At 46.9% G+C, this 18,783-nt stretch overlaps 1 protein-coding gene across 4 annotated transcripts in view; it reads left to right on the top strand.

Moving 5' to 3' along the window:
• NRP2 (neuropilin 2) overlaps positions 1-18,783 on the top strand; it is an 88,782-nt gene that overhangs the window by 10,854 nt on the left and 59,145 nt on the right. For all 4 annotated transcript variants that reach the window (XM_064719119.1, XM_064719118.1, XM_064719120.1 and 1 more), the window contains exons 2-3: positions 1,038-1,215; positions 17,676-17,857. In XM_064719119.1, coding sequence (XP_064575189.1) covers positions 1,038-1,215; positions 17,676-17,857 — 360 coding nt within the window. The remainder of the gene's footprint in view (positions 1-1,037; positions 1,216-17,675; positions 17,858-18,783) is intronic.

The following is an 18,783-nucleotide window of genomic DNA, read 5'->3' as shown; positions in this document are numbered from 1 at the left end:
TGAAGAGGCAATATTATTTTCTGGGGGCAGCTGTTGCAGCTTGTGGGCCTGGGTGCAGATACAAGGGGGTGGCAGGGGAGTGGGGAAAGCAGGACACACAGTGGGGGCCCATGGAGAAAGGGACTTTGGGATTTGTAGTGCGTTATCAAGTGACCCTGTGATGCAGTGTTTCCTCCCAGCAAGTTATGCTATAATAAATTTGATTTGCAGCATTCATGAGATTAAATGTTTTTTTGATCACAAAATCACCCTCTAGGGCCTGTTCTAGCCCAAAGCTGAGAGAGCTTCCTCTGCTTACCACGCAGCCATTGCCAGCCATTTGTGGGCTAGTCCCACAAACCACCACTGCTGATTATCTGTGTCTGCAGCTCCAGTGCATGGGTTAGCTTGCAAGTCTGCTGAGACGTGTTTGCTGGGGCAGGCAGGTTGGGAGGGAGACACAGCAAAGGGAGAGGGGCTTTCATGGGGTTGCAGGCTGGGGCCAGGAAGGACAGGTACTGTCCTTAGCTCTGCCACACAGTGTGGCTGGGTCTGGGCTCACCAGCATCCCTGACGTGCCTCAGTTTCCTTCCCTGGAAACAGCACAGCTTTCTGTCCTCCTGCAGCTGGATTGAATTTGTAGTGTCTAAATTCTGGTGTCTCTTGAGGCAGCTGTGGGAGACTGACACAGAACAGCTTGCAAAGGAGGCAAAAGAAGGGATAAAACAAGGCAGCTACAGATGATCTGATATCAATCTGTCTCTTACTTTATGGCTCTGTAATTGCCTTGGCAAGAGCATTCATTTCTCTTTTCTGGTCTGTGTGAAATGCGGTATGTAAGTGTGGCAGGAGGTGGAGGGGAAAGGAGTGTGTTTGTTCTGCAGAATAATTCTCCTTGCCCAGAGATTAATATCATTATTAGAGTACCAAAAGGATGTCAATGGCCTGGAGAATGGTCTTTATCAGACCACTGCTATCAGTGGCCCCGGGAGGCCTGCTGTGCACACCTGATGCCCAGAACATCTCTCAATGCCTTGTTCCCTTCTGTGTCTCTGCAGCTCAGCCATGCGGGGGTCGCCTGAACTCCAAGGATGCTGGGTACATCACCTCGCCAGGGTACCCCAATGACTACCCCTCCCACCAGAACTGTGAATGGGTCATCTACACCCCTGAATCCAACCAGAAGATTATCCTCAACTTCAACCCTCACTTCGAAATTGAAAAACACGACTGCAAGTAAGAGCCTTCCTCTACCGCTCTAGTACATAGTTACCTCCTCTTCCTGCTTTTGCCTAGTCTTGGGTATGGGTCTTGTACTTCTGCTTGAAATCAAGCATCACTCTGAGCCCCCACAGTGCTGCATCTCTTTGCCTTTCCAGAGCAAGGGTTGCCTGTGAGGTTGTAAGATGCTGCTTTGGACACATAGGATGAGCCTACTCTGCAATAAACCTGTAGTTCTTAACTTGGCCTGATACTGCCTGAAAGTAAGATCCAACTGGTTAAAAGGTTAAAAGGCCACTGTTTTTTCTGTATTGGAATAGCCTCACTCTTCTTTTAAATCATACTGGGAGAGCAGAGCAATTTCCTGCTGTGTAACTAGGCAGAGGTATGGCAGAGTGCCCTGTGGCTGGAGACCCAGATTTAGGCCATGTGAGGCTGGAGGCATGGTGGTCTGAGCTGTTTGGGCTGGATCTGACTTCCCAGTGCTCTTTCTGCTATGTTTGGTAAACTGGGGAGATGAGTTTTTTTTTTACCTTTTATTCCCTTTTTCTTCTAAGAAAGGACCCAGAAACTAGATGTCTGGGAAAAACAATTAACAACTAGTAAAGAATAATTAAAGGCATCAAAGGGTGTCATAAAAGGCTGAGTTAATAACATGGTCTCAGCAGACATTGAAACCTGTGGGTTTCATCTGGAATCCACAACCAGCTACAGGGATGCCTGAGTGTGAAGGAGCTTGGGGTCTCCTAAAACAGGCCTGACATAGCAGTCCTGCTCAATACACTGGTCCTGTTGATTAAAAGGGGGTTGCATATGGAGAGGGAAATTCTGTTTGTAAAAAAGGACAAAGGAACAGGGGAAGCATTTATGGGGCTGCAGAATCAGTCCTGCGGAGAACAAAGAATTCAGCATGGGTTTGATGATGTACTGAAGGTTATGAAGTGCAGAGCTGGATCCTCAGCTATCATAAATCAGCATAGCTCCTCTAACTCTAATGAAGGTGTGCTGATTGATGTCATTGGGGATCTTGTCACCCCCTACAGATAAAGTCTGGGCTAATAAGGCTTTGAACACCATGAACTCTCCCTGAAGTCACTGTGTGTGCAAGGTGTTTTGCGCTTTGCAGGATCAGGCCTGTGTATAAAGAAGGGAGAAGGTACAGTAAGCCTTTAAGTGGGCATAGATGAACACAACAAGGCCTTGCAGTGGAGGTGAGAATGATAGATGCTATCAGATTTTATTGCTGCTTGCATAGGCTGAACTGCACAGCCTCCTCATAGCTAATGCAGTTGCCCCAAATTCACAGTGATAAAAGCTGTATAGGCCCATATTTGCCATCTGAAGAGTGTGCCATATGCAACAGGACAGTGTTGCATGCAGGGCAGGGATCAAACTGGACCAGAGGGACTCCAGCTTCTGCCTCTTCAAGGCCTCAGGCAAGCAAAAACAGGTTGGTCAGAGAGCTGGAAGTCCCCATGGGCACCAGGCTTTTCCTCCACCTGTAGGAAGGTGCCAGTTTTAGCTCTGATCATCTTGTGCAACTTTTGCCACGCTTTGCTGCCTGTGAGGGAGCATTGGCTGGTCCCAAGCTGCAGGTGGTGTGTTCAGTGGTGTGCTCAGGACTGCCTGAGCTCTGGGGGTGTTGGTTATGCCTTTGCTGCTTTTTGCTTTACTGTGGCAATCTACTGAGTGGCTGCTGTGTGGTCTCACTATTTCCCTTTTTGCTTGTATGTGCACAAGGAAGCTTTTCTTAAAGGGAAATAGGATTTATCCACTTGCACTTGAGCTTCTGCTGGCCACAGCTGTGAGCTGAGAGCCAAGCTGACTTAGGGTGCCTGCTCTCTCAAGCCAGCACTGAAGAGGAGTGGGTTTGAAAGAGCTTCATGGAGAGTGCTTGATGGGAAGCATAACAGAGCAGTGAAAACAGTGCATGATAAACATGGCCTGAAAGAAATGGATAGGAGTGAGATTATTTTAAGTGACCAACCAGGAGGAGGCAAATACGGACGCTGTGTAAAGCTTGGGCATTAATACATTACATTAATAATAGGTCACCATCTAGTGATAAATCTCATCTGAGTGTCAGAGGGTTTTTTATGAAGAAGCAAGGACCTGATTGCAGCTGCAGGTGTGAACCTTAACAGGAACAGGAGATCAGCATCAAAGACACAGTCTCAGGGCAGAGCCCTCCTTTTGACATCTCATCATTAATATAGAGCACATTCACATCAAGGTGCCAGGCAGATGGACTCCATGGAGGCACTCACTCTCTGGGCAGACAAGGTCCCCGGCTCTGGTGTTGCCACCTGGCAGCTATTGGAGCAACAATGGGGCTAGTCTGTGCTTCCAGCTGCCAGAGGTAAACACCAAAACCCCTTCCTCTGTTGCCTCTTCTTTCAACATTTCATTTTACCTTATTAGGCTAAAGTTTCTCCCTCATAAAGCATAACATTTACATTCCTAAAACCCATTTGAAAGCCTACAAAAATGTCTCCAAAGTCTTTTTAGTTTTGCTGTGTCCCTTCTGGCCTTCCTTGTATCTGCTTTGGATTTCCCTTTGGGACAGGAGGCATTTCCTCCTGTGTTTTGTGCTGTGCCTGACACCCTGGGGACCTCTGAGGAAAGGTCAGTGATTTCCCCTCGGCCAGCAGCTGGCTGGAAGGGGCCTGTGAAAGTGGTGCTGCCTGGATGCCAGAGCAAGAGCTGCCTTCAGAGAACAGCTTTGGCAGCCTGGAGGGTGGAAGCATCAGGCAGGGATGGATGCCCAAGGTGGCAGACAGAGGTGGCTGCTCAGTGCTGCTTGTTGCTATTGTTTTCTGGAGGCACATCTGGGCTTTTATTTTTCAGCTATGTCCAGCTGCATTAAGTAACTGCACTCTATCACCTGCATCATGAAAGGAGTAATTTGGTGTAATTGAAGTCCCAGAACATCTCTCTCTGAGTGCTGTGTCTGTGCTCTGAGGAAGTGTCTTGCTTTAGGAGCACGCTAGGTTAAGAAAATTGGCCTCCTCCTGCTGTTGTGGCTGTTAGGCACCAGCAGGGATCCCTGTGGCAGGGAGGGTGGGCATGCTGTGGCAGGGAGTAGGGGCCAGAGCCATTGTTTGTGCTGTCCTGCAGCTGTGGGGCCACAGCAGTAATGCCAGAGCCAAAAGGGAAGTTTGATGCTCTGATAAAAGATCTGCCAAGCTATTCAGAAATGATCATTCTAGTGTCTGGCTGTTTGTTTCCCTCTGTGCTGCGAGTGCAGCTGGAGCTCAGGTACTGCACCCCACATCACTGGTATCTGTTCAATGAACAGGGAAGTGGTATCCAGTGGAAAAGAGCAGGCTGCTGCTGTAGTGAAATGTTTCCACTTCTGTGTGGTATGGGGGTTGCTGGGCACTCTCGTGCATGCTGGAGTTGATTTGGGATCCCAGGAGTGACCTGAACCATTTGCAATAGATGGGCAACAGGGACAGCTTTTGCAGTCATGTAGCTAAGCTGTCCACTCCTTAATTGCCATTGTGCTGTTCTGTCTGCTCTGCTTGCTTGGAAAATCCAAGTCCAAAACCTCAGCTATGCATGAGTCATTGTGTTTATGACCAACCACCTTTTCTGTTCGTGCCACTCTCCTGCTGCTGGTCTTCTCCCTGGACCACTAAAGGCTCCCTCCTGTGTTTGGCTGTTTTCTCTGCCACCCCCAGCCACACTCAGCTGACCCTACCAGAGAGTTGGGCTGGGCCATGCACGCGCAGCAGAGGCAGCTCCCTCCAGGCTGCAGTGGACGTGCTCGTATTTCTTCTGCCAGCACAAGACCTTCCAGCTGAGTCATAACATCTGCTCCAGAGGAACAGTGTTTTAAAACATCCCGACTGGTAGTCAGACCACAGCCAGTGGATTTTTCTGCGGCCATTTCCAGCACATGCTGAACGGGGTAGCAGTCGGTGGGATCCCTGCCTGGGAAGGAGTTAGGGGACGGCTGCCGCGGCTCGCAGCCCCCTCTGGTGGCACATGCCAAACGCTGGCTAAAGTTTCTGGAGACAGGGGCTGGGGACTCCCAAATGGGCTGGAGATGGCAAACTGGAAACTGACCTGCAGTCAGGCTCTTCCTCCTGACTTTGGGTCCCACTGTCAAGCCCAGAAGATTTCAATAAATAGGAACCGGGGCCACTATCATGAGGAAATTTATACAGTGGTCACTGTGACCTCCTAAGTGCCCTAATGGTGCCAAGAGAGTTGAATCATCCTGATGTGCGCTGGGTACAGAGCAGGCATGGCAGGAGGAGACACGTCTGCTCCCAGCTTGAAGGCGAGAGTGAGCCAAGGTTTGGCTGGGGAGACAGCACCTTCCTAGCACCCATGTCACAGAGCACCGCTGGCCAGGGGACACCGGCAGCAGCATGCCACAGCACAAAGGGTGACATGTGCAGCTTGGACAGCCACTGAAGGCCTCTTATGGCAGCATGGCCATCTCCTGAGCAGCCAAAAAGCTGGGCACTGGAACAAAACAGCTCTGCATTCTTCCTAGAGAGCCACTGGCTCAAATTCCTTTGAGCTGATGTGGCAGGCAGAGCTGCATCCAGAGCCAGTAGCCACAGCCAGGCAGGCAGCTGGGGCTGCCGCTTTCAGCCTGCCTCTCTTGCCATCTCCTTCAAACAAGAGTGTACTATTGGGAGAAGCCATCCTTCCATCAGTGAGGGTTAAGAGTAGACAAGGCAGCAATCATGGACAGCTAATTAGTAAATGCTTTGAAAAGTATGCATAAGTAGCTTATTAGCAAACATTTTAGAAACAATGCAGTTCATCTAGTGATTGGCAAAATGCTTAGAAAAGAGAAACACATTTGGAGCACTGGAGAATGCCAGGGCTTGGAGGGGTTCTTTGCTAGGATGCAAGGGGAAGTGACTGCATCTCCTGAAGTACTGGGGGAGTGGAGCTTTAACTCTGCAGTGAGGGGAAGTCAAAGATGAGATGTTGAGGAAGGCATTTGCTTGCTCATACATCTGTGGCATGGATAGCCAGAAGCAACATTTCTAACGTACAGGAAATTATTCAGTCTGGGTAACATGACACTGCAGCTCAACTTGTCTTCAAATGGGCTTCTACTGTTTTTTAACTCCATCCAGCATCCGCTGTATGGTTCATAATTCCCATCAAGCCCGGGTCATTTTCCAGAATGGAACATCAGTGAATGGGTTAGCTGTGATGATGAGACCAGCCACATGAGTTAACAGCTCAAGGTTGTTCACATCCCTCTTCTCTGCTTCCCATCTCTGCTTTCTCTGTGGCTGTGCTCCTCTGTGCCCCAGAGCCTTTTCCTGGAGAGACAGGCCCGGTCCAGGCTCTGCAGAAGGTGGTGGCCCCAAATACACTCTCATGGAGTCTCCTATGACCCACCAGCTCACTAACATCCGGCGCATAGGAGTCAAATCTTGTTTTGCACCTTGCTTCCTGTTGGCATGATGACAAATTGAGGGCCAGCTGGTGACACTGGGAACAATAGGATTAGAGACAGAGACCTCTCCCCCTCCTTCCTGCTGTTGAGGAGGAACTGGTAGCCGTGGTGGTGTACTCGCTTCTTAGTCAGCCTCTCTGTCCAGCAAGGGAAGGAACAGGACCTCACAGCATCTGGAGAGGGAGCCAGGACAGGGCTGGCTGTGGTGACTCCTGAGTGGGTTCAGAATTCAGCTAAAAGTGTCAGAAACTTGTGCCTTTTTTGAGCAAGCTCCAGCTCTAAATCCTTTGCATCTTTGCAGACCCTGCTCAGTGCAGAGGTAGTAGGATAGGAGCAGGGCAATCCCACTGGAATGCCTGATACACAGTGTTGAGGTGCTCCTGCTGTTTCAGCAGGAGCAAAGGCCTGAGGCCTTTGACTATCTTTGCAACAGTGCTCCAGCCCACAAGGTGACACCAGGTGACACCCTTCACAGAGGCTCATCCCAAACAGGTCTCAGAAGCCTAAATAAATGTATGTGGGACTATGAGTCTTGGTCACTTTTTTTGTGTGGTACAGAGGGCTTAGCAATGCTCTTCTACATCATGGGTTTGTTGTCTGGATGCAGGAGTTTGAAGGTTTAGTGAATGTAAGGGGAGTTCTAGGCTGATATTTTTGTTAAGGACTAGATGCAAAGCTCTGTAAAGGAAACGTGAGATTTTACCTTGATTTACATAGGAGCTAGTTTAGCCTTTTAGTGAGCAACTGTTTGATTTAGCTACTTGCAGCCTTTTTAATGGATATAATCCCTGTTGTCAGGCTGTAACAAGGGACTGGCAGACTCCCCAGCAAATATCAGTTCTGAGAGTTGTGAGATTTGGGTTCTTCCCCTTTCCTGCTATTGATTTCTTTTTCCTGCCTTGGTGAATCACCTAAAATTCCCTGTGTTATAAAGAAAAGAAGATCTGGGCATCTGCAGGCATAAAACCCAGTCTAGATAGCAGCAGTGCAAAGCATGCTCCCTTCCAAAGGCTGCTGAGCAGCAGCATCACACAGGAGTAGGTCAGAGTGCAGCAGAAGACGACCAGTTTTATTCTCAGTCTTTTCTGGCTGGGTGTGAATTCTGCAATTAAATATGAATGCAAAATAAAAAGAACAGACTGCAAAGAACAGACTGAAAAACACAAGAAATTTGTGGTTGCTTTTGGCCACAACTCAGCATAGAACATATTTGAAGGAATTGGGGGAGGTTAGGTTTTAGTCTGAGGCAAGTTCTCAGTTTCCTTTAAATCAAGCGGCTGCACACCACCACTGAATTGCATGGTAATAATATGTTGCAAACCACAGTCTGGTGATCCTGGAATTCCTTATAAGTTAATAGCAGTCATGGTCCACTAATCACAGCTAGGATGTTTTAAGCAACTGTCTTTGATATATTAGTTCAAATACACCATAGAAAGCCTTCCTTATGCTGGCTTAGTGAGTAGATCAGTAGGTCATTAGAAAGAGTGAATAACCTAGGGATTTTCCTTTGGTTTCTCACCTCACCCCACTGCTAATCCCAAGGAATTCTTGAGATCTTCATGCAGCCTTAGTGAGCAACCACAGTATAGTGGTATGGTGTGGTTTTAAAGTAACACTGGGTCAGACATGGAGATATTATTGTTTAATGAATTCCTAGAAGCAGAGCATGAAGCAGTGGGGTCTGACAGCAGAAATCCTCTGCCAAAGACTTCATTCTGTTACAAATGGCACAGAAACTAGCAGGGTGGCTGCTCGTGTTATGTGACTGCCCCCAGCTTCTCGCAGCAGTACAGAAGATAATGCGTGAGGAATCTTTTGAGGCGGAGTTGTGCTTCCCTGAGACAGGCAGTACTCATCCACTGGTGATGGGAGAGTGCCTGTTCTCAGCCCCGTGCCTGCTGAGGCCATGCTGCATGCAGGGTGTTTGCATGGGAAGTGCTCCACGTGTTAGAAGCCTCCAGGGAAACCTCAGAGCTGGGACTGTTGATGGATGTCCAACAAGGAGAAGTGCCCCCCCCGCCCTCCACCAGCAGCACAAGAGTTTGAGGCATGTGCTCAGCTTCCTTCCTCTTCTGTGAGTGTTGTGTGAGGTTTCATTTACATTGTTATTTTGCAGTGAGAAGGAAGGTGTAATGACAGCCTCTTTGGTAATACCAATATTTGGCTGTTAATCATGGGTGAGAATACAGTCTGGGATCTCCATCAGCAGAGGGGACTGACTCACCATTGATCTATACTCACTGCATCTTGTTGTAGTTTTTTTTGACCCATTTGATTTCTTAGGTTTTCTTTTGTGAAAACCCTCTGATTTTTCTGCCATTCCGGAGCAAAACATCTCTCTGTCTTTAAATATGGCAGATGGGGATTTCTTCAGATGTCCAACAACTCAATTGAAGGAGACCTCAGGAGACCTCTCCCCTTCCCTGTCCCCCTTCTCAGCCTGTCTTTTCATCTGCAATCTGGAGATGTAAGGGCTATAGTAATAGAGTGTCAGAGGAAGTAATTGATTCATCACACGCCAAGAGAGGAGTCTGTTGCCTTCAGTGTCAATGGAGCTGAACCAGAGCCTGGAAGGGTGAGGGAGGCTTGTAAACACTCCATGGCTGAGCTGGCAGGACAAAGCAGACACACTGCCACGGCTGAACGGGAGGGTGACACAAGGGTTGCTTGAAAGAAAATCTTTCTGAACAAAGCAGTGTCAGGGTCCTTGTTCGTGGGAGAAACAGGGACAGCCCCATCCCCCTGCTCCCAGAGCACCTTAAGGAGAAAAAGTACCTACCAGCCTCATGCAGCATCCCATTCCCTCACCTCTGTCTCCCTCCTCTATCTTGACATGGCTGCCTCTCTGATCTGCTGTCCTGGGCTGGGCTGAGCTCACCTCAGGGGTACCAACCAGCCCCTGCCAGCAGCTAATTCCTCCCACATCCCCAGATAGTCATTGCTGTCAAAGAGAGCCATGTGGGAGGCCACTGCTGCTGCCAGTGCACAGCAAGGTGTGGCACGTGTGTGGCACAGCACTCGCCCTCATTCAGGCATTGATGTGCTCAGACTTGGCACTGTTTGGTTCAGATGGCTATTGAGCTGCAATGCCCATATTGTGAGGAGAGAAGGGAGTAGGAGATGCTGTGCTATGCAGTAAGCAAGGAGGGATCAAGCAGGATTGGTGCACTGTTTGCCTCAGAAACAGCTCTTACTGCAAGCTGGCACAGCCAAATTGTGGGAATGCCCAAATAGTGGAGGCTGCAGGCCAGTCTTGGCAGCAAAGCTTTACTCACTTGTGCAGCAGCTAAGGCGGGATCTGGGCTGTGAACAGGCTGTGTCTGAGAAAATGCAGGGTCAGAAAGTCATGCTATGGTGGGGCAGTCCCAGGGTGACCATCCATCATTAATGAGGGATGTAGACAGCCAGGAGGGTGAGGGTGGGCTGGTCAGGGCTCTGTTCTTACAACCTCCTTTATACAATTGGTGCTTAATGAGGTGTTTATTTCAGTTTTGTTCTGAAAAAAAGCCAGTGCAAATGAGTGATAGTGGAAAGTCCAGCTACCAAGTTCTGATCCTCATCTGATCCCAGTTTTTACTCTTTCCTTTTGCTTTTCACTGCATGTTGTGTCTAAGGCCATGATGACACTGCACCAGCAAGGTGTGATGGGACATCACTCCCTCCTCTGGGACTAGGGCTGGCACAGCAGGCCACGTGAGTGTTCCCTAATCCTCATCAGCACCCTAGAACTTGGACAGCCCGACCTAAACTCGTCCCCACCTATTGCTTGGGCTGTCAGGCACTGGATCCCATCAGAAAAGTGAAATCTGTACTCCCACTACCCCCACTGCAAAGAGATCAAAGTGAGCATTTACCCTTGCCTTATGCCTGCTCTGCTGCTTTTTGGCAGTAAATTTTCCTTTTGTGGTTATCTTTTATTATATAATTTTTTTTCTTTCTGTTAGTGATCAAGTGCCTGTGAGTGGTGACAGTAAAATGATATAGAAACCAAAGTCTAATTTTTTCCACAGATGGATTGTAGCAGAAGGAGAAAAGTGCAAATGCATTTTCTCAAGTGTCCTGTGTTTTGGGGTATGAAAGGGTTGTGAGTTGCTTCAGTTCCCTTAGAACAGCAACAGAAGGCAGAATGCCATGGAAAGGAGGCTTATTCTGAGCATGCTTTATATATTTTATTCCTGATTTCACCATGATTCTCCCCTCACCAATGAACACCAAAGACATCTTGCAACAAAAGACCCCTGTAGCTAAAAATAGAAGAGTGAGGAATTTATAGAGATGGTTTTGGAGACAGAAATAAAATTAAACAGCCATGTGTAACTCCTGAACAACAGCCTGCAGAAAACCCCCTAAGTGCACATTAGCACATCTCTTTTCTTGTATAACAGTCGGTTTTCCAGAGATGCCCCAGATGAGAGCAGCTCTCGGCCCCAAGGCGCCTTTCCGCAGCTTGCGGGAGGCAGCCTGGCATGGATGAGCGGCACAGTGCGGGGAGCCTTTGCTCTCCTGTCTCAGGGGAGGGCAGCAGCATGCTAGGAGCTGAAATTCCCTCCTGAATCACAGCTTGCCTCAGGAGCACTTTGCAGTTAGGGTGTATTCCTCACTTTGCACGAGGTGTTTTGGCTGCCTTCCCCCCCTGGCCTCCCGCATAAGTTAGCAGTAACTGCTGAAAGGCTCTTCCCATCCATAGTGCTTATAGGGGGTGAAAACAACAACCCAAAGGGTAAAAAATAGAGCCTCTTCATAGTTTCCATTTTTTGTCGTCTTCAAGGCATTTTTGAAGAAGCTTTCCAATCTAATAGAGTTATTTTCCCTCCTTCTCTATTTTTCTTTTTCTCTCCCTCTTTCCTTTTTTAAATTTTTTTTCTTTCCCTTTAACTGGATAACTGGATTTTTTTCATTTTTCAGAAATTCTGGTCAGATTTCTTGAGGAGATAAGAAAATAATCCAAAGCACAGTAGAATGATTACAAACCCCCACAATAATGTGGTTACACAAGACGTAATTGGATACAAAAAATTCAAAACAAACTTCTGAGAAATCCTAAGCAGTTTTGCCTGTGCCATCACCCCCCACTCCCCCCACACCAGCCTAGCTCTCCCCCTGCTTGGATTTTTGTCATTTTAGTCACTGAAATCCAGTGAAATCCCTTCAGATTCAGAACAATTATAGCCCATTTCTCTCTGTTGTTGCCAGAGTCAGTTATTTCCATAAGGGCAAAACAAGGGCAAGCTCTGTGAGCATCTTTTGCCTCAGCATAGGCAAAAATGGCCCCAAAAGGTTCAGACTGAGATCAGATTCATCTCTGCATTGTTCAGACACCCAAAGCCCAGGTCTAGTCAGTAAGAGTGATTCAAAGTACTTCTGTTGTCAGTGCAGAAGAACAATTAATCCCAATCCAAGCTGGGGGCGAGAAATCTGCTTCCACTGAGAGTAGAGGACGTTTCGTTGGCTAAACCTAGATGTGGTACAGGCTTTTTAGTTCTGTGCACAAATCCATATCAGAGCCTGTGTCTATGAGGACTGATTCTCTTCTCACACCAGGATAAATTAGGAGTGATTACCCTTAAAATGATGAGTTACACATGTGTAAAACCAGTTCAAGTCAAAGGAGAATCCAATTCATCTGCTGTGTTTATAATTAATTACTCTGATTAAGGGCTGGCAGCTGAGATCAAACTCCATTGCTCTTGTTTCATCAGACAACAGTGGTGCTTGCCTCTGCTATCATGGCTGTAAAAAAAACCAAAATCATTTAAAAGTCCTCAGTAGCTTCTGAACAATTTAACCTTTGAAGGGCATGTCCTGCAGTTGCTCAAGATTGTGTAAACATCACAGAAAAGTTTTTTTTGTCTTTCGCAATGTAACCACCCATGAAATAAGGATTTGGTTGGAAGGTGGCGTACAAAAAAGCATGAAGATGAGTGGTGACACAGAAAAATCTACTAAGCCAGCTAGCACATAATGGATATTAATTCTAGCCACCTCTTGATTGCACAACAAGCACAGAGATGCTAGTTCACCATTTCTTAACTATCTCTATACTACTACTGCTATTTAGTTTCTAAGAAACTGTCTGTTCTTAGAGAATGTTCAAAAAACCTCATGCTTTTTATAAGAATTTCTGAGAAATAAGCCTCCCACCACCTTTTCAAAGGGGTAACAGTTCTATTTACTAGCTGCCTGTGTGGCTAAGCACAGGCCTTGCCCAGCTACCTGCAGAATATTAACACCTGCTGAATTTCACTAGAATTGCAGTTTCTCTTCCTCTCCTCAGCAAATGCATTCAAGACACAATGACATATGGTTCAAGCAGATCAGAGGTCTTGAGCGCTCAAGTCAGCCCTGGGCATTCCCAAATTTAGGGTTGTTGGCATGCAGTCTGTACCTATTTGTCTCCCTGTCTATCTAGGCCAGATTTCTCCAATAGAATATAATCTCTCCAGTCAAGACTGGGTTCTATTCTTGGCCGTGCTGCAAACTTCCTGTGTGACCTTGGCGCAGAAGGCTCCTCTCTGCCTTCCTACCTCCCAGGGTCTCATGAGAATCCCGTCATTACTGTTTGCCAGCTGCAGTCATGAGCCCCATGGAAACGCCTATAAATAATAGCTCCAAATTAAACATTGGGGGGAGGTTCAGGTTAGAGCCTTGCCTCCCTCTCCAGTCCTGGCAAGCACTGGAAACAGGGCTTTGCTGAGTGCAAGTCCTCACCTACTTCAAATCATAGCTCTAGAGAGAGACAGACAAAGCCGCCAGCTAGGTCAGAGCTTGGCCAATCCTCCTTAGGCTTTGAAGCAAGGCTTGCACAAGTTTATGCATTCAGAGGTTGAGTGATATGGCTGTGAACATATATATAATTTGTTATTCGTGTTTCTCCCTATGCTATGCTGGTGTCCCTGTAATGCCCTTGAAGCATGTTTCAGGGGGAAGGACTCAGCATCTCTTGGGACCTGGGGGTGAAGGTCAGTGGAGCTGTTGATTTTGTGTTCAGCAGTATGGGTCACTAAACTATTTGTGCTGGGTGTCCCTCTGGAGAGGAGCACCCAGAGGAATGTCACAGGCTTGCTGGTGCTGCTCCCCACATGGACATTTCTGGAGCTCAGCAGTGCCTGGGTGGGCACCTGGGAGGTCTGCCCTGGCCCTAGGGGATCATGGAGCACAGCTCAATGATCAGGGAGCAGATTGCCTATTTTTCAGCAGAAAAGGATTGAAAAGCTGGAGGTCTTCTCATAATTGCTACAGCTGGGGCTTGTTTGCCTTTGTTGCACCTCATTTCGGAAGCCAGCAGCAAAGTGACGTGGGAAAAAGAGAAAGGAAAGCCTGGGAAGCAGAGAGGTTGACTGGAGGAAAAAGCAAGCAAACAAGCATGAATAATACAGGCTGTAGAAGTGCTTTACAATTAGTTTATAAAAGCTCTCTTAACATCAGCAAAGCACTTTCTACTAAAAAATCTGTAATAAAAATGCAGCAATATTTGTAAGCATTGTACATTTTTCGTTTAATTCTGTTAAACAACTTCAAGAAGACCATCTATGCCTTGTATTTCCCTTTTCTCAGCCTCCATAGTCTGGGCAGTTAAAAGCACTTCAGCATTGCCTCCTAGCCTCAAAAGTCCCTGGTGAAAAGCAGTTTGAGGTGGTTTCAAACCAAATCACTGGCATTCTCACTCAAGTGGCAGCTCAGAATATCTTGCCATTGTGCCATTGGAGGAGCAGCCAAGTGTGCTCACCTTCCTGCAAAAGAAGAGTTGGTTAATCAATCCGTTGTGCTTGTGGGTTACAGAGGTTGCACCCTGCCCTCACATGTTTATGTTTGGCTCGTTGGAGCGATGCCTAGGTGTGGAGAGGTGGCCATGAAATGTGCTTGGAGGTGGCAGCTTTCCCACTGGAGGTAATGCCAGAGAGGTCAGCCCACAAAAATGTTGGTGCACGTTGACTGAAACAAGGGATTTGGTTATATGAGTGAATGCAAATTGCTGGGCACTTATGAGACAGTTTGAACACCACTGCAGCATAAATGTGTCCCACTCAGCTGTGCCCTAGGCCATAGTTATCTGAAAATGAAATGGTTAGAGTAGAAAGCATGGTTGGGTTTTCTTCCAATTTTTCTTCTTGTTTTTCACAAGGGAAGAAGAAAGTCTAGAAACCATATTTAAGCTTAACAGGAGCGAAGATTTGGCCAAACTGGATTGTAACTTGACCCAGAATGAGGAGAATGGGGTTTATCTGTTTGATGGAGGGCCAAGGCATGGACATGCCTAAAGCTCATGGATCCAAAACAATCTGTGGTGGGGATTAGCTGGCATTCTTGCTGAAGTTTGGAAGTTTAACAGTTTTGATTGGCTGTCTTTAGTGTTTCATTTTGAAAGCCTAAAGCTTAATTGCTGTGGTGGAGAGGAAGTAGGGGCTCCTGCTCATCTGGGCTGGTGCTTTCTCCCAAGTCTAGTACTTCCCCAATTCACACTCTGTTTATATGACCCAAAGAAAAGGTTTTGCCTCATGCAGAGCAGAGGACTTAGGCCAAGATTTTTTGACTAGGGAAGAAAATTCTTACACATTTCTATTAATTTTACATTTGGCAAAAAATTATTTCCTGACCTTCTCTTAAAGGCTTTTTTCAGTTGTTTATAACATTTGATTTATTCAGGATTAGCTCCAGTGTGAGAAAGCTAAGTTAGATGCTTGAATGAAGCCAAATAGGTCTTAATTTAAAGAGGCAAATATTTCCTGATGATTTACTTACTAGATTCATTCTTTTAATTTTCCATTTGCAGATTGCCCATGAGCAGATTGCAATATTCCCTAATTGTATGTATTACTGGAAATCTGTCACCCATTCAATAAGCAAAAATTTCTTGGTCCAGAACTTGCTTCTGAAATTCCAGGGCTCCTACAGAACTGGGTAGCTTGAGGAGCCATGTGGACAGCACTAGGATATTTGTTGTGCTGGCCACAGCAGAAGCTGTGATCATTGCAATCAAGCAGCTGAAGCCATGTACTGTGTTGGCAAGGTACAACCCCACGAGGGCACAAACAGATGTGGTTCCCTGGGATGCAGCTAACCTCTGCCTGTGCATGAAAATGGCAGCTTCTACAGTCCACTCCATTAACTGTGTTTTGCCAACATTCATGTTTTTGCCAAATTAATTTTTTGCCACATAGTCAAATTTCACTAGTAGCCAGTAGTTCTGCAACACAGATGTGCACTTCAGATGTGGAAGGGCTGCAAGCACGCTGAAAGCAAGTAGTTATTTAGAGAACAAAATGTCCCTGCTGTTTGCTCAGTACTACTTTAAACAAATAGACAAACAAGGAGGAAAAAATTCTACTTAGAAGAAGCACTGACACTGTCTTCTATGTTCCTCCTCCCTGGAGAGATGGTCGGATGAAGCTCCACATGATGGACATTAGTGGGGTCATGCAGGGTGCTGCTGACTGGTGTCAGGGTAACAAGGGGTCACAAGGTGATAGGGGCTAGGCCGAGCTGAGGAGAGAGTGGGGGAGCAATCTTCATTTGCATTGCTGTGTGTCCACACACCAGCTAAGCCAAATGCTCTTCCTCTTCCAGTGCCACTTCTCAAGACCGCTTGGATTTCACCTTGGCCAAGCCAATTGAGTCTGTAATGAAGTTAAAGGCTGGGCAATTGCAGCTAGTTGAGTGCTCAGTCCAGCGTAGACAGGATTTTATCTGCAGGCATTTTGCTTCTGGCTCTCAGCCTGATTTAATCCCAGAAAGGAGTGAAACCAAAGCTGTCTGGGCCATCTTTCTTTGTGGAGGAGCACACTAAGTCCCTGTAAGTTTGTTTTGAGGCTGTTGCTCGCCGATATGTGCTTTACAGAACGGGAATGAGTCACATGAGGATCATTCTGTATCCAGCAAGCTACTTCTCCTTTCAACTCTCCATTCTCAAACAGAAGATCTTGTGACAAAGAAGAAAGGCAGATTCCTGGCAGCCTGGAAATGCTTTTTTCCTCCCTGGCCCCTTAAGAAGAGCTGTAGCATGTTGTTCAAACAGGTTGATACAAAGCAAATAAACAGTCCTAGAGAGATGGTCAGTTTCTGTAAATAGCAGCGTGCTGGCCACACAGGAGAGGGGCGGGGAGAACGTGGGTGTTAGAAAGCAGCTGAAGAACAAGATGTACACGTAAAAGCTGTTTGTTTCTTCACAGCACACAGAGCCTGATACTACTACCTTGCCTACTCATGGCCTAGAAAATATGGAGGGATCTGTGGCAGTTTCACCTTCCAGCCAAGCTTTGCAACAAGCTTTTGTCTCTGCAGCAGGAGGCAATTCTTCTAACCCTATGCATTCCTCCCCCAGACCAGTCACATATCCAGGCCAGTAGGAACATCTTCAAGTAGGGTTTAGCAAAGGCAGGTTGCAGTTGCAGGGTGTACAGGATCAGCAATAATCAGCTCTTACACAAAACTTCACATCCACAGAAAATCTTCATTAGCACTTCATAGAAGAGGACTAATATTAATGTCCAAGCACTAAGTGAGTTTACTTGCCATGCTTGCTAAAGGACCAATGTGGTATCAGTGCACAAAAGAGCTACCTGCTCACGTGGATTGAACACTCACAGTCTCACTTGGTACGTACTTGCCCAAATCCCACATGGATACTGGAATAAAGCAAGCTCTGCCAAACAGCACAATGGCACTCCAGAAGAGAGCTCAGGGGAGGAGAGCGGCCTCAGGAGAGTTGTGTCTGAGCTTCTCCCATGCCAAAGGAGTTTTGTGGAAGTGGAGGTAATGCGTGTTCTAAATTTTGCATGTTGACTGTGAAGGTGAGCGGATGTATGTACAACAAATTAATGACGTGAATGACAGCAGAGGGAAGGACCTAAATGTAGTCAGACAAAAGAGAAAAAGTGTTTTGGGGTCTGTGGTGTGGTGTGCTGTGAATAAGAGTCCCAGGTACCTGTCTGGAAGACGTTCTGTGAAATATGCAGATACTGAGAGTGGTTTCTGTTTGTGCCTGGCATCCTGAAGCATGTCCTGACAGATGGTTTCCCTGCCATTTCACCTGCCTCCGCAGGTACGACTACATCGAGATCCGCGATGGGGACAGCGAGGCGGCAGACCTGCTGGGCAAGCACTGTGGGAACATTGCACCTCCTACCATCATCTCTTCTGGCCCCTCTCTCTATATCAAGTTCACCTCAGACTACGCACGGCAAGGTGCCGGCTTCTCTCTGCGCTATGAGATCTACAAGACAGGTGAGTGTCTGAGTCAGTGCCTGTCTTCCAGACTGTTTGATACAATTATCTTTGTCTGGAGATGCCTTTGGCCACCTTTTCAATGTGATTTCTGGCATATTTTCCAGAGATAAAGGACTTTTTTCTTTTAAGTGAAGCAAGTCTGTGCATCACATTTCCAAGAAGGTAAAGATGTTAGTGGCACATGACAGTGAATTTTTTGGATCACAGGGTGCAATTAAAGCAGGGTTCCACCTTAAATACTCTCTTGTATTCGAGGACCAGAAACATATATCTTTACTCTCTGGCATGTGTGGAGCTTGTTAGGGCTAAAAGGGGATTGTCCCTCTGCTAGAAGTGCATGGAGCTCCCCCTCCTGTGGAGCTGTAATCCAAGGTTGATCAGTGATGCTGTGTTTTCTCTCCACGGATGTGGGGTTTGTAACTGGGGAGCTCTAGTCTTCAAGTGATTTCTGTCAGCAATGCTGTCAAAGTCTGAGGCAGCACCCTTCCAGGCTGATATAAGAGGAAGTGTTCATAATTCTATTTAATAATTAATTACTATAAAGTAAAGAAAAATCTGCTCAAAGCCCTTTTAGTAGTGTCTCTGTCTAAATATTTGCCAGAATTTTGTGCCTGGGAAGAAAGGCTTGAAAAAATAGCCTCTGCTCTGTGTGCATGTGAGAGAGGTGTGCCTGCATGCTGAGGGATCAGGAGAGTGTTTTGTGTGGGCACACAGGCACCTGCCATGTGCCCACATTCCTTTGGTGATGTGTTAGAAGACAACACACGTGGCTTTCAGTCTTTGCATCTAGCACAAAAAAAAGTCTGTGCCATGGGAAGAATCAAAAAGGATCACAATAGGGTTGTTTATCCAGCAACTCTGAAGAGAAGATGGGGAGCACAGGCAGCAGTGCCCAGGGGCCCTGGGCCAGTTGTGCAGCAGGC

The sequence above is a fragment of the Zonotrichia leucophrys genome, chromosome 7, assembly GCF_028769735.1.
Source record: "Zonotrichia leucophrys gambelii isolate GWCS_2022_RI chromosome 7, RI_Zleu_2.0, whole genome shotgun sequence".
Classification (NCBI taxonomy): Eukaryota; Metazoa; Chordata; class Aves; order Passeriformes; family Passerellidae; genus Zonotrichia; species Zonotrichia leucophrys.
Note: the sequence above shows the minus strand (reverse complement) of the source record. Positions and strands in the feature narration are given on the sequence as shown.